The sequence below is a fragment of the Cygnus olor genome, chromosome 3, assembly GCF_009769625.2.
Source record: "Cygnus olor isolate bCygOlo1 chromosome 3, bCygOlo1.pri.v2, whole genome shotgun sequence".
Lineage (NCBI taxonomy): Eukaryota > Metazoa > Chordata > Aves > Anseriformes > Anatidae > Cygnus > Cygnus olor.
Window position 1 is genome coordinate 94,142,371 of NC_049171.1, and position 24,275 is coordinate 94,166,645.

Genomic DNA, 24,275 nt, shown 5'->3' on the forward strand with positions numbered 1-24,275 from the left:
GTATCTTGAATATGGAATGAAAATACTATTTTGGCATTAGTTTGTGGATTCATTTATGCTGTTCTTAATCACGCTTTCTGAAATGTAAATTATAAACCAATTTTATAAACCAATTATATTTTAAACTAAAATATAAACCAAACGTAAAATATAAAGCAATTCACATACAAAAATATATGTGTCATCTTTTTAACTTCTAAAATTCATTAAGGCTTTATAGGAGAGCAGTAATAGTGGAGTCCTTTCTTCAAACAACACTATTGTAACTCCTGTTGTGACAGCTCTTTGTGAATGTCATAAAAAGGGAGACAGTAAACACTGAGTATAGTTTTCTCTATCTACAGTTAAAGTCACTTTTAGATCCCAGTATGTGTAGTCTGATTGATAACTGTTAATTATACTCTCCCTTTTCCTTTTCCTTTTTTTTTTTAATTTTTTGACATGTCTAGAATTTTTTTTCTCTTACCTGGTATCCTATCGTGCTACGGTGGTGATGGTTTGCTAATCTTAGGCATGGTCTTTTTAGTGCAATAAGTGAATTTTGTTGACAATGTAAATAATTCTGAAAATTGAAGTTTCAAATTTGATTGGTGAGTCATGTTAAAAGGTATGTCAATGATACATGAAACTTCCTTTCCTAGTTTTCACTACTTTTACTGTATTTTAATGTGAAAATAGTTATATACACTATTCTAATGTTGTTCTCTGTCTTTCTATCTCCAGATGCGATGAACCTCTGTTTGACTCTGATAACTCATGGCTTTGAAGATATAAGTTTCCATATTTTGAAGTCTTATAATCATTTATCACGTGATAATGTGGACCAGGGTAGCTTCTTCTTACAACACTGTGTAAATAGAGATTTGGTATGCAGCATAGTGATACTTCTTTTGTAATGCACTAGTGATAGTATATTTAGTTTAATGAATCTGTGGAGATGGAAAACGGTAGATTTTTTTTTTGCATAGTTCTTACAGAATCAAAGGATTTTAGTATTTCATGTCAATTTGCATAGTAAAATGAAATTCATGAGGGAAGCGTGTTTGGGATGTGTAATATCCACTTCCTAAACAGGAGAAGAATCTGACAGTGTAAACAATTAGAGAAATGTAAAAATATATTAATTCTTGAAATTCGTTGCAGCCTTTGAGCAAGCTGAAGCAATTTTGTAATGAGTTAAAAGAAACAAAAATGCACTCGGCACCGTTAACATTTGTCTTGCGTTGTGCTTTGGAGGCCAACAAATCAGGTACACTGCTTATTTATTTATTTTACATATGCTTATTTAAAGTACTTGGTCACTGTTTAATTATGTTTTGAATGTTTTTAGCCCTGGCTATTGATGTGATGAAGACCATGAAAGAGGAAGGCGTGCCGCTCAGACCTCACTATTTCTGGCCACTGATAGTTGGGTTCCAGAAAGAGAAGAATCTTAAAGGTTAGCAATATGATATGTGCTCCTCTTGCTTTGTTGTAAACCTAAGGTACAAATCTTCACTAAAACACCACTTCAAGATTCACCAGGCTCTTGAAAATAAATGAGGACCTTGCTGCTTTTCTGTCTTTGTTGCAAACGTTTTTTTCCTTCAGAAAGGCTTTTTAACACCCCCCCCCCCTTCTTTCTTAATCGTGATACAAATTTAGGTGGCTTACCTTTGTATAGAAAGATGAGCAAAAGAGTTTATCTTTTTAACTCTTCGCATTCTTTCTGCCTTTCAGTGGTTCTTTTCAGTCCTCATTACTTCCAAGAGCTTACTCTTGAAGAAACTGAAATCTGAGAGAAGCATTTAATAGTAAGGTGGTGTTACAATAGCTCTCTTGGACTGCAAATCCAATTCTTTTTTTAAACCAACTTATTATGTACCTGATAAGCCAAATGTGAGTTTAGTTACAATAATAAAAACTGCAGGAGAACTTACGTCACTGAATGTGCGAGCCTGACCTGACAGCATCCTGATTGAAGGACAGAAATGCTCAATCTTTTGGGTTCTTAAGTAGGTTTAAGCATTTAGCATGCTTTCCCGTGTTACACATGGGGATGTCTACAGGCTATGAATAAGAATTGAACAAATATTAAATTTTAGAGTACAGTATCTAATTCTTTGGTTTGCGTTATTGGTAATTCAGAAAGAATGGTATTGTAAAAAGATGCTTTTAACAGAAGTACTTCCCCCTTGGGGAAACAAAAAACTGTCTTTTTCATCTTATCTCACAGTATAATGTGCTTTAGAATGAGATGCAGAGTTGTTAGTGTGACACTGGGTGACAAACAAAATGCACAAACAAAAAAAAAAAGTGCTTTTAGCACTCTCTTCATATCGCAATTTTATCTTAAATATACAGTCACATTCCAGTTTGGAAGAAATGCTGAAACAAGTATTCCCTAATTGTTTCTGGCTATAAAAATGTCTCAAATCTTTTTCAAAAAGCCTTTGTGAAAACAATATTCAGTTTTTATTAACTCTTTAGGATCTGTTCTGCTAGACTACTACCCAAGTTTATCTTCTTAGAGGTTTTCAAGTGCTTCAAAGTTCTACAACATTTTAAAAGTCTCTCAGTGTTGGTTTTAGGTGGATCATTTGTGACTTACTTGGAGTACATTATTGCCACAAATAAGTAAAATTAAATTGTGTCATACTTCTGTATATGTGGGTGCTGCCTACTGAACAAGAAGAGGTTGTCCGTTACTACAACGAAGGTTTCACCTCACTGACACAATTATAAGAGATGCTGAAAGCGTTAGATTTAGACTTAGCTCCCAAAGCTGAAGCTATGTCTGACCGTTGAGAGAGACTCAAGTTTCAGATCGAGGTCTCTGGCAAGTTCAGAAGTTTCCTTAATTTCAATTCCTACTGTAGAAATTGACTGTACTCTGGCTAGGAGTTACTGCTGGAAGTCATGTAAACAAATTGAGAATAAAACTGGTGCAGAAGCCCTTAACTCTGGCTTTCTTTAACATGCCCTAGAAAGCCTGTCTTCTTCTGTCTGTAAAAGCATTGGATGCATAAACTACTGTATGGCTGTATGATAGTACTGTGGCTTTGCAAACATGTTTTTGTAACCTCATACTTAGTCTCTGAGTTTGAATCGTCAAGTGTGAAAGTTATTACTCCATACATAACTACAAAGGTCAGTGACTTTGCAATTCTTAAAATATGTGAGAAGATATCTAAGCATTTTTTTCTGCAGTGAAGTATCAGTGGAATTATTCTTGCTGCAGTGAAACAAATTGTCTTGTTTTTTTTCCCATGTGTAAGCTCGCATTCATTTTTGAAATGTAATTGTAATTAAAAAGAAAAAAAAAGAATGAGACCCACTATCTAAAAACACAACCAATACAGTTGAGGTAAAGTAAATAGGAGGAGAAAAAAACACCCTGAAATTTTTATAGAAATAACAGAGCAGAAAATAATGCTTCAGTGAGAACTTAAAGGTGACAACAGACAGTAAATGAGCAGAATGGTGCTTTCTAGCAGTGAAGAATAATGGCTGTGCTAAGAAAGATACAGACAGACACTGCATCACATCTCATACCAAAAAGGAGGTAATAATTGCTTCATCTACAAAGGTAGCAATGCCTGGCCTAATATGTATAATTTTGCATCTCAGTATTGGTAAGGTTGAAAATGGAAAAGAACTTCAAGGGGGGGGGGAAAAAAACTGGTAAAAATCTGATAGGAGGTAGACAATGGACTAAATCATTAAAGGACACAGAAGAAAAGCAGCAACATATCTAGAACTGCAGGGTACAAACGCCTTAATATAATACATATAATGTGACCCAAGCAATTATATAACTAGTAGCAACATTTAATTACACATTTATCTAATGTTTGTTATAACAAAACCAGACACACTATATCAAAGAAAGTTCCCTAATTTCTGTGTTTTGCAGCTGAAGGTGAAAGAAATAACAGTGAAGTGGTGGCTAGGAGGAATAAAGCTAAGCAAGGCAATTCTTTAAATGTACCGCAGAGAACTTAACCACTCTGAACTAGCAAACAGATCTTTTCAGTCATTTTACACAGGCAGATATTTCAGGTGGAGTATGCTCGCTTTTATATGCGTTTGATATATAACTTGATAATTACTTATTTCTGTAGTATTTATCTAAACAAATGCTGTTAGGCTTGGCAATGGAGAGTATGTAAAAGGGTTTAAAAGAGCTATATGCAGTAGATCAGAAAAGGTTTTTGAGATTGAGCTTATTATCAGATCATAGTAACATGAGAGCATAACATACTTAAGCAGAAATGTTTGGCTTATGCTGGTAACTGAACATATTGCCCCCCTTCATATTTGTAGAATCACTTCGGTTATTTTTGAAGACAGTTTTAAAAAGTCAATAGTGTATTTTAATTTTGTTTTCTATTAAACTGTTGTGGTTTTATACACAAAGCATGGCTTGTGAATGATAATTCAATTTTTACTTTGCCCCAGGAAAAAAAGTTGGATGAAAAAGGAAATAAATGTCTACGTCCACTGAGAGCAATGAGTGGTGGTTTCCCAAAGTAATTGCTTGAGGTCATGTTTTGTAGACAGGCCTCTCCAGCTAAGAACTTTGGAGTGCATCTCAGATTAACAGCACAGCAAAAATACTTAAATATTACGTTGTTTTCCTGTACACATCCTCACTTTACAAGTTTCTTATTTGTTTAGAGAATTGCTGTAAGCACAATTATGCTGTACTTTCACATGTTGAACTGTACGTAGCTGCCTTAGAAATTAAATTCCCCCTGTTCTGGTGGGACCATATTAGATATAAGGTGCTACTTATGAGAAACTTAAATGAAAGGGGGTCTGAAATGTGAGCCTCTCTTTTCTCTCCTTAAGAAGCAGTCAGTTGCTCTGCTCTATCACAGGAATATTATGATCATCCTGTGATTAATCTCTTATTGTATGTCTTGGTGTTTGGATATACTTATTTGAGGCAGGAAAGATGCTTTTCTACTTCCGCTGGGGCGTTCCAATGCTGTTTCCAGTGCTGACAAAAAAAAGGAGAACGGAAGCGTTAGGCTGTGTTTTGTTCCCTATTTCTGTCTTCTTATAATTCAGTTACATAATTTTGGCTGTTCAACTCCTGGAATCTGTACATACCTCAGCCCATCATCTCAAAACTCTCTTCTTGATCAAGCAGGGAGGTGACTGAAAAAACTTTCTGTGAGCCCTTATGGGTGCAAGGAACTATTGTGCATTTATGAAAACAGGACTCCATCAAATTTTGATTTTTTATGCCATGAATAGAAATTTTAAGACTTTGTGGATATGCTGCATTTCATATTACTCTAATGATTTTTTCCTCAAATGCAGAAGAATGCTGCTACCAACAACACCAAGAATTCTGGATAATTTCAGGATTTAGACAATTGCAAAATAAATATTTTTAAATACATTGTCTCATGCAGACCTTTTGAATGAACTATTGTATGGTCCCCAGGGACTAATCCTTAGTAAAAAAAAATAATGCATTCTTTCTCTTAGTAATCCTTTTATTCTCAGAGTCTTTTTAGAAGACTATTTGATTGTGATTTTTTTTTGGTATCTTTGTGTGTTTTTTGGTCACACCCAGTTTTCTAGAACCCAAAACGGGATCCACAAAACAATCCATTGAGGTATGGGTGTACAGTTGATAAAGAAATAATTATTTTTAAACTAGTTTTTATTTCATTTTCCTCATTTTTTTACTTTGTTTTTGTGTATGTTTTGTAATGTACATAATATACTAGTATAGTAATACATATATGCAGTTTGTAAGTAAATACACATAAGTGGGGGAGAGTGCATTCTCAGAAAAGTCTGGAGACCGGTGTTCTAGCTAAATGTGATTGCACTTCTGTCCTTTCTAGTCTGATCTTTGATAGCTGGGAGAGAGAGAACACATCAGTGTGTTTTCCAGTACTGTTATGAGGTGAAAATGATATCTAGAAAGTCAACATATAATAATGCTCAAACCTTTACTCTTCCATCCATTTGATGATATTGTAGTATTATGATAGAAGTGGGAATGTTTCACTGCTTTATGTTGCAGAAGATATTTATGCAGTAATAAAGTAGTTCTTCCTCTCCATGAGGTAGGAAATCTATGTGAAATTGTAGGGTTCTGTGTTGATTTTCATCAATCTATTCCAAAAAACCCTCCACATCAGCTGTTGTAGGTATGAAGAAGTGTGTGGCTGTGCTTTCAACTTAATTAGGCTATATACAATAGTTTTGTTGGTATACCTCCTTAATTTACATCCCAGTCTTCTGCTGGTGTCCTAACCTTCATACGTGCACCTACCTACTGAGGAGTTGTGCCAGGCCATGTAACTTTTCTGTGACAAATGGGTATTTTGGAATGGCTATGCTTAACAAAGCAGATGTCTGCTCCGTTCTAGGTATAGAGTTAAGTATCTAGATCTAAATCTCCTGAGTTCACCACACCTTATTCACTGTGTTAGATACCTTGTAGTCTTCAAATTGTACCTTAGTGATGAAGACTCGAACTCAGTTATTTGGTAAAAGGTTTCAACACGAGCGCTTAATCATTTGCTGAGAAGTTGAAAACGTGAAATAGAGACTAGCTGTTAAAATTTGAAAGGTATCAGGAAAGACTTACCGTAATTAATTCTTTATTCATATTCTCACAGATTCTGGGCCAAAATCAGAGTTTTGTTTAAGGCAAACTCGAACAGATGATGCGATTTTAATCTAGTGTGACTTGCCTGCATGTATTTGCAAGTGCTCAAAGGGAATTCACATTTGATTATTTGCACCATAGTGCACTGCATAAAATATTCATGGAAGTGTCACTTTTCCATAGGTGGCACTCCAGGGCAAAGACAGGGACTTTGGGAAACTTTGCATTTTTAAAGTAATAAGTATGAAATGCAAGTTGAAAAAAACATATGCTATTTGGAACTGGTGTCCTGCAGCAACTGACAAGTCATTTTTAGACCAGCAAAAAATGATAATACCTGTATTGATTTTGACAGGGGTTCAGAGTTTGCTAGCTAGGGTTATTGTAAGAAGTTTCTGCAAATCAAAAGAGTGTGAACAATTAAAAAGCATGAAACGTACTCTAAAACTCTATGCTCTCATTGTTAAGCTCCAGTAAGATTGGGTATCATTGTCTTCAGATGGTTCTCTACAGTAGCAATACGTGTGTGAATTGATCCGAAACGTTGTAAAAGTTGTAATGTAGTTTCATGGGGGCTTGGGAGACTCTAGCCTTTCTCTGATTTCCTGTTTGAGGCTGATGCATTAATACAGAGAGTTAACACAAACCCATTTGTTTATGAAAATGTTGTTTGCTTTGAACAAATCTAGAAACAAATCTTGAAAGCTTGCCTTACTAATTGGGATTGGATGTTGGGAACAAAGCTAAGAATGTTGATTTTGTCTCGAAATTCATTATATTCGTTACGCTAAATTTCGGGTCTTTTTTATGCACAGTAATATGGACGTTCTAATATATAGCTTCAAAAGATGTTTTGCAAATATAACTAATAGTAACTGTTATATTTTCACTGTTAGAAAATAACTGTGTACTAACAATTTCCAAGCTAATGAAGACTTTCTTGATTTTGATAGTGCATCATGCAACAGGAAGTTTAGTAACTCAATTTCAAGCTTCACAGTTATGAACTTTATTAACACCTCAGATAAAAATGCATTTTTTTTTCATGGTAGTTTCAAGAAAGGAAACTGAAGAGACAAGTCTGATTTTGAAAAGCAACGTTTATTTTTGTGTGTTTCTCAAATTCTCATTTTTCTGCAATGCTCAGCTTTATCAATTCTGTTTTGATAGGTATCTTTGAGATCCTCAAAGTGATGCATGAGTTGGGGGTGGAAATCGATGCAGAAACATACACTGACTATGTTTTTAAAAATTTTGCTGATTGCAAAACTGCCTGTGCCCAGATGAAGGTGAGTTTACATTTAAAATTCATAAAAATGATCACTGCAACACTTGTTTCTCTGTGAGAGATTCGGATACTAGTAGTGCTCTAAACGTGAATGTGTATGATCAAGTCTGTTTAGTATATTGAAAATACTTTTGAAGCAGTTGTTATATGGGTGATTTGTTTATAATGTCTTTCTTCTGCCATCTTTTCTTTCTGTTTCAGAGTTAACCAAAATATTTTCCTTGAGTTTTACTAGCTTGCTGTTTCTCGAAGTCAGAATAAATACATGAATTACATTCTTTTTTTTATCAGTAATATTTGTTTCCAGTGCAGTTTTGTTTAATGAAGAATTCAGAATCGCAGATTAAAACAATTGTACTGTTCTAGCGTATCTAACTAGCCATGTAGACCTCTTGTAGAGCACTTTTCTAGGTTCTCAACAGCTACCAATACAAGAATGACAAGGTCCTTTGGGAAGGAAGAGTTTAAAAATACAAGTGTCAGAAAGGCTCATTGTGTGTACTTAAAATGTTTTTTTTACTATTTTTTTTTCTGTAGGAAAATAACTGCCTGTTTGAAAGTGTTGGACTCCATGTAGCACAAATTAGACATGAAGCAGCACATGGAAGACTGAAAAATGTTCTTTCTTTGTGTAAGTGTATTTCATGTTGCATGTTACTATATACTCAGTGGTAGTGCTGATAGGTTGGTTGTAGGTGAAGGGATTTATGTGCACAAAGGTATGTGGGAAATTTGCGCAAAGCTTTCGTTATGTGAGGTTCTCTATGACAAGATGTCAGACTTGAAACCACTAGTTCTGGACAACGTGGTTAAATTGATTTTTAGGATTGAGACTGGCCATAACATGACATATGATATTTAGCAAAGCTGTGTTTGTGATATGCTTGTGAACCCCACATATTCTAGGAGTGCTTAAGGAAGCAATGGGCATGGACAACAACTGTTAAGGCTCTGGTGCAGAGATTGTTCTTGTTTTCTGTTTGTGGCATCAATTACAATGGGATGCTAGTTTAACAGCACTGCTCAGAAGTACTGCAGAATAATTTATGAATGAATCAGCTTTAAATAACTGACTGCCATTGGCATTAACCTGAGTCTGGAAGTTGGGTATGAATTTGACAGGGTAATTAGGTCATGAAGTTATTTGCCTACTATACTGAGTCCGTAATAAAACCCCTTAATCTTGGACTAAATCTGATACAAAAAGTTCTCTTTTTAAACAACAGTTTTGTTTGTGTAAGACTGAGGGAAAAGTTAAAGCAGTCACTGACTTATTTAGCTAATACAAAAAGATACTATGCTGTGACCCCGTGAAGCTGTGCTGAGGCTTGGAAAGAAACTAATGTTAACTGTAAGCTTACACTAAAACAGAGTAGTCCTCTGTTCATCTGAAGATGGAAAAAGTTACAGTAAGAAGCGGATTTTTAATATTAAACTTGAAAACAGAGTCTGTATAAAAGCTTAAATCACGTTTTTGTATTTCAGTATATAATACAAGTGAAAAGGAGAAAATTAAATGAGTAGGTATTAGTGATTTATTAATTGTTGTAATGAAGATTTATCAATTAAGTGAATCTTTTAAGATTCACCTTACATTCTGCCATTACTTTTGTTAGTTCTTATTACAACAGAAATCTTAACCATGTAAAAGTAGTACTTGAAACAGCTTTGAATACTTTTTTGAAAGGCTAGCTATTTATTAGCAATAATTTTTTTTCTGAAAAGTGAAGTAGGATTTGGTATGTTTTTGCCTACTTGAAAAATTATATCCTCCCATCCCTGCACACTCATTTTGGTTAAGTAAATTAGTAATTTTTCGTTGTGTTTAAAGGCACAAATGTGTTTTTACCTGGTATAAGGTAAATATATGTGATCCGGCACATATGTAACATGCTGCATTTTGTTTTACTGTCATGAAATTATTCTCACATAGTGTATTGCTTAGCTGTTGTCTGTGTCTTGAATTTAAATCTTGTAGTGGTATTTCTTTTTACAAAGCCTAGCGTTAATAATTCATAAAATCATACAAAATTTCTTTTGAACTTGAGCTTTAAAGGAAGGTACTCCGGTAAATAGTTTACCAAGCTGAAATGAATGCTAGTAAATCTAATTAGCACCTAGGAAATGATAAGGCAAAGATATTAAGTAGCTGATTTTTTTTTTTTGGATTGGCTTCTTCTGCAGTATTACAAAGAGGGAAAAATAGATGCAGTATGGAAAATAGTTCAAGATTGTCTCATCAATGTAGTTAGGGGAGGTGAAGGCTGGGTATGAGTGCTGGTTGCTATCTAGGTGTATTGATTCAGCTTCTCATACCTTATAACGTATAGATTTCTGCTCCTGACAAGATGAAAACTAAGAAGCATCAGCTGAGGAATCTGAGCGCATAAGGCGGCTTACATGAGAGCTGCTTTTCCCCTTTATCATGCCATTCCATTCCACTTCATTGTCAGCCTCTTGATTTTCTCAGACTTGTTTGTTGCTAAGGAAACCAGGTTGCCGATTGTCAGCAGCAGCTGAGCATACTAAGATGCTTTCTGCTCGTCTTTTTATGAGCAAAAAGTTTCATAAACCAGCGGAGGAGGGTTTGTATTAAGGGTTGCATGAAAACCAACTTCACCTGAGATTTTCCAACTAAAATAAACATTTAAACATTTAAAACTTAGTTTTCTAAACGCCTACGCTTAGACTAAGGTGTAGTTTTAGTATGTTGTTCCTGCCTTTTATTTTGCAGCTTCACACAGAGCTGGTGTTTTTATTTTGGTTCTCCTCTACAATCTACCTACTGTATTACAGCCTTTGCTGATGGGACCCAGTGCATTCAGGTTTTCAGAGGGTTTAGGTGTGTTGTGATAGTGAAGTCAAATTAAGATAGCTTCATACAGGACATAAATTTACCTACTACTGTTGTTTTTTCTGTTTTTGTTGTTGTTGTTTGTTTTTCCAGCTGTACTATGACACTGGAATGAGAGAAAGCAATTTTAGAGGAAGAAGGTAGAATTATTTCCAATATCTAGCAAAGAAAAAGTTTAAAGATGAGTATATAGGTATAACGGTAAATGACCTCTCAGGTCATTTAAGTTAAAATTATTTTAGTTATCTTTGTGTTCATCCAATATTATAACAATTCTACATGTTAATTATTACAGCTCATGGTTATTCAAAGGTGTCTTTTTCTCCCCTTACATTTAACTTAATTTAGTGGATAGTGCTTTAGATAAAACTACTTCTTGCTTCTTGTTAGGCAGTTTACACCAGCAGAAAGAAATGTTTACAGTCTCATGGTAAAAAGCAGTAGGATTTACATTAAGCCTATTTTAAGGCAGGTATTCAGTTTGAAACATCCTGGTAAACTGTTTGTCTGTGGTGTATTTTTTGTTGTTGTTGTTTCAGTACCAATGTCTCAAGTTTTCTTCGTTAGCGTTGTATTTTTTTCTTTTGCTTTTTGCAACGGAGTATTTTATTTGGTCTTGTTACTGTTTTGCAGGGATGCTTATTTCTATTGCTAATTTGTAATAAATAAATATATATACATTAACTGGCATTAAAGGTAGTGAAGAGGCAAAAATCTCTTGGAATATTTAATCTCTTTGGAAAAGAAGCAGATGTAGAGCTGATAAAAGCCAGGACTTTTTCAAATAGCATGGTATTTGAAATTTTGATTTTACAAATGTTTGTCAGTGTTTATTAAATAAACAAAATAGTTCATCTACTCAGTCCCCATTTATGTGACCAACTGACTCATTGGAGTTCAGGGCTTTTTTTGAATGACTATTTAGAAACATTGCTTTCATTTACAGTGTCTTCAGCAAGCACACCTTCTGTTGATATTCACCAGTTTAGAAACAGCCTCGTTAGGGGATTCAAAAGGTAAGGTTGTTATGTGAATATCCCTTTTTTTCCCCTCTCTTTTGCCTTGTTGAGCACAATTCTGTGCAGTCTTCCCTCCCCTCCTGTCCCCAACTCATTGTTTGAGAATTTTAAAGTAGGATTCCAGCTGTAGCAGATCTGAGGAATCTGTTTTTTCTCTGCTCTCCCTGGTTTCCTTACCCCCTGCTCTATCTGAGCATACTGCTATTATTGTTTGTTATCTGATATTTGACAGTATATAAACTTCTACGGGTAGGAAACATTTGGGATTTTATCTTTACTAACTTTTATGTTGCTAAACTGCTGTGCTAATATGATTTCCCTACAGATCATTGTTAACCGTTAGAGTAGACAGGTGCTTAATGAAAACAAAATACCAAGAGAAGCCAGGCACACTTCACTGTATCTCATAGCTTCATTGTGCTACATTGCCACGACTTCATACTCAGACCTGTTTGGTCCCATTTTGAAAAGAGGGTTTTATGCTACTTGCAGGGTTGTCATAAGCTTATGGAAATATGTGTGAATTAACAAGCACTTTTATCATCCTCTTTTTGCTCCAGTCAAACATTTAGGAATGTGAGTTTTTTTTTCTGTAGCTTTACACCACAGGAGTCACTTAATATTACTCAGGACCAGAGTCTGAAAGCTGGTTTTATTGACTGAGTAATTTACCAAAAATTTTTAATGGCTGTGATGTGACTATGTTTAGGTTGGGTATTACTAAAACACAGGGGATGAATATAGTCAAAATAATTACCTTGTAAATAGCAAGTTCTGTCCAGCCGATCATGCTCTACGAAGGGAAAAGGAGGAGAAAAAAGAAAACCAGTGTTAAAACTGGGCTTGTTAACCTGGCACTAGATAACCTTCACTTCAAAAGGGTATGTGCAATAATATTTTAGATAATATTTAGATAATATTTTTTCAGCCCCAGAAGCATCTGTTTCAGATGTTTAAATTGTTACTTTAGTTAATACTTATTTTCTGTCTGCAAGTACAGAGAAATAATCAGTTAAAGTAGGGCTTGCCCTAGAAAACAAGACACCAATGTTTCCGCACACCACCAAGGAATGCTGGCATGAAATAGCCTGCTACGGGAGAGTTGTGCAGGTGGTCAGAATGCGACTTGCAGCAAATTGAAAGCATTATCAGCTTGTATCGTAAAAATTAGCTGCTGAAGATTTATACTCAGTGTAAGCAAAATAGTTAGACTCCTAGGCAATGGAACAATTTCTCCTGTTGTGATTTAAAGAATTATTGAACATCTGGACTCAAAACTCAGAATTCTGGGGCAAACAAAATATTTTTTGACTTCCTTCAGCTGACTGTTCACTCTCCTTGCCACTTTTAAGTGCAGCATTTATTAGTTTCCTGTTTGTTCTTATTGTTACCTGGCTTCAGGAGCTATATATGAGGTTGGCTGTACATGAATTTTACCTTTCTGTAGTTTCTGAAAGCATGCCCAAGTCATGTTTCCTTCTCCGTTTTAAACTTAATAGAGAGAACAGCCTAAAAATGAAGCTTGAACATATGGTAGGAGAGAAGAAGAGAATATTGGTTATCACCATTCATTTTTTAAAAACCTGTACTCAGGAGAATTTCATGACAAAATGCTGGTCACAAATGTTCAAATGAGCAGAGTTTAGGACTGGCACAGGGTATGGACACATGAGGGACACAAGAACAATGTCTGTAGCATACTAGCTGATGGATTTCTGTTGAAGCTGCTCTTTTCTAGTTATTGCTTCAAAGTATTCCCATTCTATCTACCTGAACTACCATTACTATTTTAGAGTCAAGTACTTTGGGAAATTGATGCGTTTGATATCTGCAGTTCATTGTCATGCTGTCAGTGGTGGAGTGAGTTCACTCAGGAAAGCTGAACTAACCTCACAAACAGCATTTTTTCCTCTTTGTGGACCTGTGTTCCACTCATTTTCAAATACCTGTGGCAGTAGCACAAAAAGAATAAATGGTTCCTAGGCTTGAACCTCCTAAGTAAAATAGAATCCTAAACTTCTGTAAATGCTTTGAAGTTCCACTGCAGCCGTTCAGACTGACATCTTATTTTCCCCTTACAAGAATTATAGGAAGATAAAGTAAGGTCGAAAGCTTTTGATTTTTGTTTTCTTAGCTTTGTGTAGATTAATGCTGCTTTATAGATATTGAGATGTTGCAGCCTTTAGATAGAACTGTGATGTCCTGTAAATAACAGGAATACGTCAGTTTTTTTTTATACTTCAGTGAACTGGTTAACATTTGGTCTTTGGTTGTAACCTGATGATGTGCAGAAGTGCTCTCAGTTCTGTAGAACATCAATGGAGAAAGGAGAATTCTTTCGTTTTCAGTTTGTGCTTAATATATTACCTATTTATCTGCAATAAACATTGTAGCTTAAGTGAGATATTTGATTTATTTATTCTTCGTTACAAATGCATTTATAGGTACCTGTAGTTGTCCATCTATATTAAAATTTTAATTTTAATGCATAGAAGTCTAAATTTTTATTCTAAATTCTGTATGTGGTTTTCTATGTAGTGTGAATTCTTTGCTTGAAGCTTATTTTCTTGAAATATTAGACTGCAGTATAAAATTTAAAATGTACAATTAGAACGTGTTAAAAGATTAGATTAAAAAAAAAATTAAAATATATTATTTCTAGTTACCTAGTAGGAGTGCTGCATTATTTTAGGATGTTTACTAGAAACAGAGTTCAGTATAATAAAAAGTACAAAACTTATTCTGTACCAGATAGGTTTAAACAGTATGTTGGAATTACTGAGTTTTAATAATTTGTTTTAAATAACAGGATCCTCAGTGTTAATATAGTTTGTGGGTTTAAAAAAAAAAAACAAACAAACACACAAGAGACCAGAGTAAAATCATTTTGTTCCTATTAATTTTTTATCCTTTGCTGCCCTCTTCAGCTCAAATGATGTACAGCTTTGGAGCAAGGTAAGTGGAGATAGTGATGCTGTAAATAAAATCAATTTCTCTGCATGCTTATGATAAAATAATGTAAATCTGAATTCTGAGCCTGCTAATTGTAGAACTCATTAATTAGAACAAGACATTTGTCAGTAGCAGATCATACAACTATATGAAATTGAGATTTCATATTTGATAAGTGCAGTTGTAAAAATCAAATGTTTTATTTTTTCTGATTTCTTTATTCTGATTTGTAGATCAATGCAATTAGAGCTGAAGGTAGTATATAGCTGTAGCTTCGTATACAAAGCCAGCCGTGGTTTTCCTGACGCTTCTAAAAATCCTTTTCCTTCCTTCCCTAAAATTTCTTCCTATCCCCACACCAGTGCGAATAAAATAATAAGGCATGATTAGATTTTTCACGTTTCTGTCATTTTACTTAAAATATTAAAGGCAAAGACAGATAAGTCACTTGAATGAAGTCAAGTGAAAATTGGCTGATCATGCCCTCTCCAGGATAGGCTACCTTAGAAAGGTGCCCCATATAACTTGGTTAATAAATCTTGCAGGGACCTAGAACAGAGGAGATGTTGGCAAATGCTGACTGGGTTGTGGTTACCAAATTTGGGAAGGGAGTTGCTGCTTTCTGTCGTTTATTTGAATACTGTACTTCCTCACTAATATAAGCCTGTACGTGGCTTGCTGCATATTCAGATTTTGGAGGAAAAAAAAAAAAGGAATGAAATGGAAATTGCAGTTTGGAAAGTTGCTGTTTTGCTGTTTAATGATACGTATAAATAAATTTTAGTCGTGAGGTGCAGGGTGTTTTTGTTTTTTTTCTACCACCTTGTGTTGTGTGAAGATTATGGTCAGAAGATGTTTTTGTCCTCTGCATCTATCCTTCTTTCTTGTGTGTGGAGAGGGGAGAAGAAGGGGAAAAAATGAAAAGGAAAGAAAAAAGGGGATCAGTTTCATTACTTCCTTTACAGAATTAAACTAGGACAGTTGAAGGACTGAAATAACGGTGGTGTGCATGTAAAGCCACATCTACAGCTACTTCTGCAGTTCTCCATAGTGGAGAAAAGGTGTATTTTGTCATCTTTACTAAATTTATGAGTTAAATATATGTATTAGCATTTCTTATTTTACAAAGGTTAACTTGAAAAACAAATAGTTACTTATTAAAAAAGATATCATGCTTTTTTTCTGCAGTCCATTATTTTCAGTGTTCTCTGAAATTTGATTCAGAAGAATTGCATTATCATGACTTTCTTAGTTTTTATTAGTTGTGGATTAGTTGTGTTGGTTCCTTACAGGGAGGGTAAGGGCAAAAGGGCAGAAGACCGCTGTAGTTTAACCATTCACAGAGTCTAGGCTGTTGGTAGAATGAGAAGTGATAATTCCATTGCGCTTTTGTTGTTTTCTGGCTTTATTTATTCATTTTCATTAACAATTAAGTGGGGATTCATTTTGTTTTGTCATTGCTTAAAACACAGCTCTCTGACATCGAGAATCCATCTCCCTCCTAATTCTCTCAGATTGCATTCTACTGTCACGTCAGATACAGCAAAATTCTTGAAATAGTTAAAACCTGGGATTTTAAATATAGATGATATAATTTGCTTAAGAACAGTCAAATGGATTTTTAAAATGATGTGGTTTACGTTAAAGTATTTGCGAGTAGGATGTGGGGGGCTTGGGGTAAATGCTTCTTTTCCTCTGAAGTAAAATCCACATGTTCTTTCAATTTGTATGAGACTAATGGAATATGTGCTGAATTTAGTCTAAGTGTAAAGAATGCAATTAAATTTTATGGATGTATATGTTGTCATTCAAAATTGCATTTATTTAGAACAGCTATACTAGTTATCTTAAATCTAACAGAGCATGATAAATCATGTTCCTCTGTTTTCTTCATGCATTTGCTTCTTTCAGAATTAAAAAAAAAAAAAAAAGCTTTACGGGCCAATTTCAGCCTTTCAGTAAATTGGAACATAATTGTAGCATCTCCAGGAGCGACATCAGTTAATATTTGCTTTAGGCAATGTCTTATGATAGTTAACATTCTGTAGAATGATACACAAACATACTAGAAAATCTGTCTTACTGCCATAAAAGCATTTCAGTTTGCAATATATATTTTTAAGAAAAACCTATTATTTGCCCAAAAAACACACGCACCAAAAAAAGCCCACCTTCCTTGTATTTTTTTTTTTTTAGAGAATTACTATGATGTGGTAAAGAATAATACTTAACAGCAAGATGCTTTATTATTTTGAGAATTCAATCTCAGGTACTATTTGTCCTTGCTTCTTTTGGCTGCAATGTACGATTATTCTGTCTTACCAGATAACAGAACTGTTGTACAAGGATGAACGTTATTGCCTGACGCCTCCAGGACCAACTGGTAGAGTTTCAATTTCTATGATTGTAACTTATCCACAAATCCGTTCTTCTGTGTAATGATGGGTTTGAGGGATTACAACAGTAAACACTGATTGCTTCTTTTTGAAAGTGAAATTTGAAAACATGTGGGGTGAAATCCTGATTCTAATAATCAGAGCATATTTTTGAGATACATTAGATCTTTTCTTTTTTAGAATTATAAACAAATCTTGCTGATAACGATTTATTTTTCTAATTTTATTGACCAAAATATAGAATGAGCACAGTATCAGTGCTTAAATACTTTGAGAGAAAATAAAAGCCGTCTTTCAATCTAGTTTTACCTTTAGTGATTTTTGCGGTACAATGGTACTTAACATCCCAAATCTTCTACTTTGAAGTAAGTATACTTTTTTCATATAATCTGTATTTAAAAAAAAAAAAAATCCTCCTGCTGTGGGAGGTTTACGGGGAAAGCTGACATTTTGAGAAGAAAATTAACTAATACTGTTCCAATTCTTGAGTACAGGACCCCATATATTTTTTCACTTGCATAGATAAGAGTCTTAGCACCATTTGATAAAATCTGTTAATCTTGGTTTTCATTGGTTAATAGGCAGCTCCTTCAGATTAGTTATGTGATGGTTAAAGCATCTTCTATGCCTTCATATCAATATTACAATACTTAATGTAGCTTGGTAATGGAATGTAATGGGTAAAATGTACAGAAAAAATATGCAAAGTAGTAGAAATCAGTTTTTTCTTTTGAGCAGTGACAAAATATTTGTGGCAACTATTTGGGGTGGCGGGCAGGAAAGGGGGGGAAGGCCTTGGGCAGTACCACTTCTGTCACACAGCAGTGGAAAAAATAGATTGAAGTAAGATTCTGTACTGAAAAGCTGTCACTGGGTCTGAAAATAATTAATATTCCTTTCACTCACCAGTTAGATATGTGCTCCCAAACCACATAATCTCTATGCCTCAGTGATCATTGTTGCCATTTCAGAGCCTCTCATCAGGGTGACATCTCACACCAAAATGATTTCTTATAAATTAATCTTGATAACATGACAGTCTCGGTAATTTTAGTGGAATGCTTTCTCTTGTTTTTTTCCACAGAAGCTGTTGGCTATTTTCTTTATCACTTGATTGACAGCATGAGTGACTCAGAGGTACAGGCCAAGGAGGAGCGTTTGAGACAATACTTCCATCAGCTGAAGAAGATGGTACCATTTCATTTTTTGCTACATAATGCCTGTCCTGCCTGACATGTATCTATTAGATTTGAAATTGCTGCTTTTAAGTACAACCAGACCACTTCTCAATGACATGCAAGAGCTGGAGACTTGAATTACGTCTGAGATAATTTCTGTTAGACAAATTTCAGTTTGGTTGTGTTTCAAAACTCATATAATTTTTTCCCCACCTCTTGGTACAGAATATAGTTATCCCTACAAACCTCTGCAGCGGCATTTGCAGACTGCTGGACTCCTCTCAAGTACCTGAATTAATTAAGGTCTGTGGTTTTACGGCAATTACTTTGAAGCTAAAAAATAGAGTATGTGTACTCTGTGCATAAATATTCTCCTTGGCAAAATAAATACCTTAATGCAATGATTTATATGTAAGCCTTTTAGCCTTTCTGTGATTCTTCACTAACTGTTGAAATTATTTTCATTCTCGTGTGTGATAGTTTAGAGGGATACATTTAGTGTTACTTCAAGTCAATGTAATAATGCTGCAGAATACAGGTTTTTAAAATTGTAATTATATAATAAACCCTACAACATTTTTAGCATCATAGGCTTACTTACAGATTTTTTTTTTTGAATTAGTGATATCTTTGTTTTACTGCATTTTAGGATGTAAGGTCACTGTCTCCTAAAAAACCCGTGTCTACAGACAGCATTCCAGAAGTAAGTAAATTCACCAATGGCTATGCTTGTTCTTACCAGAATAATAATAATGTTTGGATATGGGTTTTGGATGAAGTATAATCACTAGCTTTCAGGTCATGCAAGTATATTGACATTATTAAAATATACCACTTGAAGTTCAGAGGTTACTTTCCGGAGTAGGAATAAAGGCTGTCCAGATTTTCCTATAGACCTGACGCTTGACCTTGGAGTTGGCTGAAGTTTCATGCCTCAGTTTCCCTATCTGGTAAAATACATTTGCTTTGAAAGTTCTAGTTAGTTAACAGTGGTGGTGTGAGGCTTAATTCATGCTTGTAAATTACAGTGATCCTCTTGAGTGGCAGGAACCATATAAATCCATACTGTCTGTGATGCTGGAATGTCAAGTCTTTACATCCCTGATCTGAGCAGAACAGAGATGGGAAAAAGAAATAGGCTTCTGTTCCCTACTTCCCTGAACACAGGAACAGAGTATGAGAAAAACAGTAGTGTTGACCTTTGTAGATATGCTACTTAATGCTTTTTTTTACTGTATTCTGACTCAAATCTTCAATTAATATGTACTACTTAAACAAATAAAAGCATCTTAAATGATTAAAAATTTTCTTATACTATGGAAGGAGAGGATTATTTTGTCTGTCTTTTAATAAAAGTGATCCGACAAGTTGTTCAGGGAAGGCTGTTTTTGAAATTGACATTCTTTCTGTTACCTCCATTTAGAGTGCTAAATCTGACGTGTCTGCTTTGGAGAAGAAACTAGAAAAGCGAAAAGCTGAAAACCAGCCTATTACAGATGTCTTGAAACAACTCATACATGCTCTTTGTGAAGAAGAGGTATCTTAAGCAATGCAGAGATAATTGGAAACACATAGCTATATTTTTAAAGGGACATAAATGACTGTATTATGGAAAGACAATAGTTAAGCAAAGACAAGTGCAGTGCTTGAGGTTTCATGGTTTGATGCTTATAAATCAAACATAAGTGCAAAAAGCAATTAAATCAAAAGGTTAACTAATTTCAGCAACACCTTGAATGGCATGTTTTGGGGTTGCTGAAGTTTGTTTACAATAATCTGCAAAGTGAATGATAGTAACAGCTGTGATAGGTTTATCATACATGCCAAATGTCCTTTCAAGCCATGGCTCCGGTCTCTTATATCTAGATTGTCAAGCAACTGATACATGCACTAGTCATTTGCAATTCAAATATTACTAGGTTGTTAATGCAGGGATTGAAATTCCATTTTCCTGCAGGAGGAAAGCTCTTCTGAGATAAAGGGTCTCTTGCCTTCATTCGGCAGGCGTCCAGCTGTAGTTTACATTCATTTAGTGTGTGTCTGTAATTTGTGGGGGTATCACCACACTTTTATTCAGTTTCTTTTTCAGTATGATCCTGCCTATAAAGCTGTATATGTAGGAACAGTAACAGTCGTGCAGATGATAACGCAGTATTCACTGCAGCTAAGAATATAGTTCAGAAAGAGTGATTCTCAGCTGTCCGTTTCTATGATTTTGCATATGAAACAAGACTAGAAGCAAACACCATTATAAGTTCAAAGTGGTCAAATGTATGAATAGCGATGTATAAAAAAAAAAAAGCTTTCTATGGGATCATTAAGTAGTTTCTTATTCTTCAGGAAGTGGTTTTATTGTATGTTTGGCAGTACACTAGGTGAAAAATTGTTATGAATTCCAAATAAATAGGAACCATATTAGAACTTGGATTAATCATGTTTATGGTGTCTGTGTGGATTAAAAAAAAAAAGCCTTATTTAAAGCATACTATAGAAATGTTACCTTAAAGCAAGAAAATAGACTTGGAAACCTACACTGAAATTAACCTATATAGTGATTTAGAAAGATACTAATTTCTGCAAAATAATCTTTACTCTTAAATTTTCCTGAAATATTACAGCTACGTTTTCAAAATATGATCTTATTCTATTAAAAGCACTAAAGCAGTCGCATAACTGCACACTGAAACATGTAAGATTCATAATGTCATATTGACTTTTCCTCTAGTTCACATCTTTGCTTTGTTCCTTTTTTAGAATATGCAAAAAGCCCTTGAAGTGAAAGCCAAATATGAACCGGACATGGTTGTTGGTGGCTATGCAGCCTTAATAAATTTGTGCTGTCGACATGATAATGTAGAAGATGCAATGAACCTGAAAGAAAAAGTGTAAGTACACCAGCACTGAAACATGTCACAGAGATTTATGCTGATACACAGACCTTGTTGAATTAAGTAGGTTGACTATTAACCCCCCTCATCCATTTTTAATTAGTTTTCCCCCCACCAATGTATGTGCATTTAAAACAGGGGTGTGGTTTTTTGAAACAATTTTTTCTATAATTGAACATCAGAAACAGCTACTTTGTATGGACAATAACTTTTTTTAAAAGGCAAATTGTTGTATAGGATCTGTTTTGTTGTTATTTTACGCATATGTAGCTTCTGAATTGAAGTTTGGCTTAAATTAAGTAAAAGAAAAAAATACCTGTACTGTGTGTTAAAAAAAGCAACTAGAATGCTTTTAGAATATATTGTACCTATATTGTCTTTAGGATAGCAGTGCTTCTTAGTGGCATTGTGTTTTAAGATTAACAACAAGCATTCTACTTTAAATTTTTATTTTCAGAGCTTTGTATTTTATCTATGAAAATTAGCTCCTAGCTAAAACACGTTATGCCTGACTTATCCCAGAGCAAATTCTTTCAGCTCATCCTTTTATTTGCCCCTTTCCCTTTTCCCCTCTTCCCCTTGAAAGCCTCCCTACAGTCCAGTGCTACAGGGGAGAAAACAAGTTGTGTTACTTTGATGTTTTCTCTGTCTCTCGTATGCATTCATGAAGTATTTGCTTTGGTTTTACAGTAGGTTAATAGGCAGGTGCTCATTACACTTTGCTAGTGTTTGAAACTGAGAAATAATTGAGCTGTAAATACCAAGAAATTCACCACTCTGCAAACACTGTAATGTATTGATTTTAGCCCACTAGCGTTCTCCCACAATCCCCACAGTGAGCTTGTATGAAGTAAAATTGAGTCTTCTAGTGGAGCTTCCCTGCAGTAGCATGGTTTTACTGATCAGCCTTGAGTGTAGCATAAAATTGCTAAGAGGCAACTCTTCAAATTGTTGCAAAAACAGAGGAGGAATTCGTTTTTGAAATTCCAGGAAAGAGAAAATAAATACATAGCAGTAACTTTAAAATAGTAGATTTTCATTTGTTACTATAGGCGAATAGCTTCACATTCTTTCCTTTATAGGAAACAGTACAGCCCTACCCCAGATGTGAGGACTGAGTTTTCTTTCCAGGCTTATGGGAAACATTTTTTTTCTTTCCAAAGACTACCAAATAATAAGAATATTTGTCTCTTTAAAACTTGTAAGTTTAGGTTTCTGTTGGTGGGGAAGCTGCACAGAAAATATTTATGGTACATCTTTTAAGTATATCAGATTTTTCTTTTAACACTTAGAACTTTTAGCTCTTAATGCTGTTCTTTTGTTACATAGTTTTGTGGTTTTTTTTTTAATTTAATCTATATTTATAAAATGTAAATGTCTGATACAATTTTTAATGTTTTAATTCCTAGCTTCCCTAGGAACTCACCTGTTGCTCTTGACACTGGAAAGTACATAGCACTGGTAGAAGTCTTAGGAAAACATGGTAGACTAGAAGGTAATCCTTTGGCTTTTATTTCGTATTTCTGCTATATAATAAAGGTATCCTGCTTCAAGAATAAAAATGTGTGTTGATATTAATGGTATATCATGTCCTGAAAAGTGCTTGAACATTTTGCATACAAATTTGCATGTGAATTCAACCAGAGATGCTTGGACAGTGCAGGCCATTAGTTTTAATGGATTGGCAAGCTTGTCATTTACATTTGCACAGCTCAGTGCTTTTTGCATTTCTGCAGCTAGTTTTTATTAGCATTGCTGTTTGGATTGAGTTTGAAGATCATGACTTATGGCACAAATTGCGTATGTGCCTAGACTAATGGCTTTGTTTTTGCTTAAGAAGGTCTGAAGGCTGAACATAAAACCTATAAACATAACCTTCTCATAAGAGCCAAGTACTGAAAAAAATCATTTAACTTTTTATAAAGTATATATTTTTCTGTTCCTGTTCTTTTATGTGTTTGTTACTGCATTTTAGAGTCATTCTGTCAAACTGCCTGGAAATTTTGGCTTTTAATGAGTGTTCTGCCAACTGCCTATTTTGGATTGCTAGATGTTTGCATTAAGCTGTTAGCTCTTTAATTTCTGTAATTTAGTCTAATATAATTCTATTATTTACATGATTTGGTTGATCTTTAAAAGAACCCTAGACTGTCTTCAACTTTAAAACATGACTCCAAATATCGAGTTCTATGATTTTGTAGAAGACCTGACACAATAAAAACACGGTCCAAGCTTATATAAAACCATAACATTTTGTATCTAAAAGACTGTACAACAGACTTAAAAAGCTAATATATTTCTTGTAAATACAATCTTCTTTGAAATTTGTCTTAGACACCTATTAATTTTACTGTTCAAAAAAAAAAAATAATAAAGCTGATGTTTTCTAAATCACAATAAATCAGATCATTACTACCTCTACATTAAAGCACTTTGAAAAGATTAGCTTGCTTTTAACAGCATGAGTGTCCCTCGGAAAATAAAACAATTCATAAACGTAGCCAAATGCAAAGTGGTCAAAACATCCTATCTATGCAATAATTAAGAACATTATAAAAATGCACTTATTCCATATATCAAAATGTTTGTTTCTGCCTTACTAATGAAGCTTAATGAACCTAATGTTTTAACATGCAGTCTGTTAGAAAGCTTTCATTGGCTCTCCTTGGCTAATTAGTATCGACACAGCAAACAGGCCCTATCGGTATCAGACCATTAGTCTGGCTGTATATACAGTGTAAACATATCTTTATTATCTGGCCTCGTGACAAGCCATCTGCTGAAGAAACAATGGAGTGATTTAGCAGATGTTAGCATTGAACGATAAAAGCATCCATTTAGTAGAATCTTGCAGCTATAGGGCAGACTATACAGGGTTATGTGGTACAGAGTGGGCACACAGTTCCTATCTATAATTTGTAGTCAAAGTTGCAGCAAAATGATAAAACCATGCTATTGTGGATTTATAATTGTAGTCTCGTTTAGAAATGCAAGTAGTAATTAACTTGAAATCGGCATTATACGCCAGAATTTACATTCCTGCTGGGTTTGAAATGCTGTTTTAATAGCAGTTTGTTTTCC

At 34.5% G+C, this 24,275-nt stretch overlaps 1 protein-coding gene across 2 annotated transcripts in view; it reads left to right on the forward strand.

The window, feature by feature from the left end:
- The window catches only part of LRPPRC (leucine rich pentatricopeptide repeat containing), a 93,184-nt gene that overhangs the window by 17,916 nt on the left and 50,993 nt on the right, over window positions 1-24,275 (forward strand). For both annotated transcript variants that reach the window (XM_040551081.1, XM_040551080.1), the window contains exons 9-22: window positions 724-866; window positions 1,144-1,249; window positions 1,331-1,438; window positions 7,790-7,908; window positions 8,445-8,538; window positions 11,708-11,777; window positions 14,708-14,735; window positions 17,058-17,115; window positions 18,213-18,319; window positions 18,532-18,609; window positions 18,956-19,009; window positions 19,730-19,843; window positions 21,061-21,191; window positions 22,604-22,689. In XM_040551081.1, coding sequence (XP_040407015.1) covers window positions 724-866; window positions 1,144-1,249; window positions 1,331-1,438; window positions 7,790-7,908; window positions 8,445-8,538; window positions 11,708-11,777; window positions 14,708-14,735; window positions 17,058-17,115; window positions 18,213-18,319; window positions 18,532-18,609; window positions 18,956-19,009; window positions 19,730-19,843; window positions 21,061-21,191; window positions 22,604-22,689 — 1,296 coding nt within the window. The remainder of the gene's footprint in view (window positions 1-723; window positions 867-1,143; window positions 1,250-1,330; window positions 1,439-7,789; window positions 7,909-8,444; window positions 8,539-11,707; window positions 11,778-14,707; window positions 14,736-17,057; window positions 17,116-18,212; window positions 18,320-18,531; window positions 18,610-18,955; window positions 19,010-19,729; window positions 19,844-21,060; window positions 21,192-22,603; window positions 22,690-24,275) is intronic.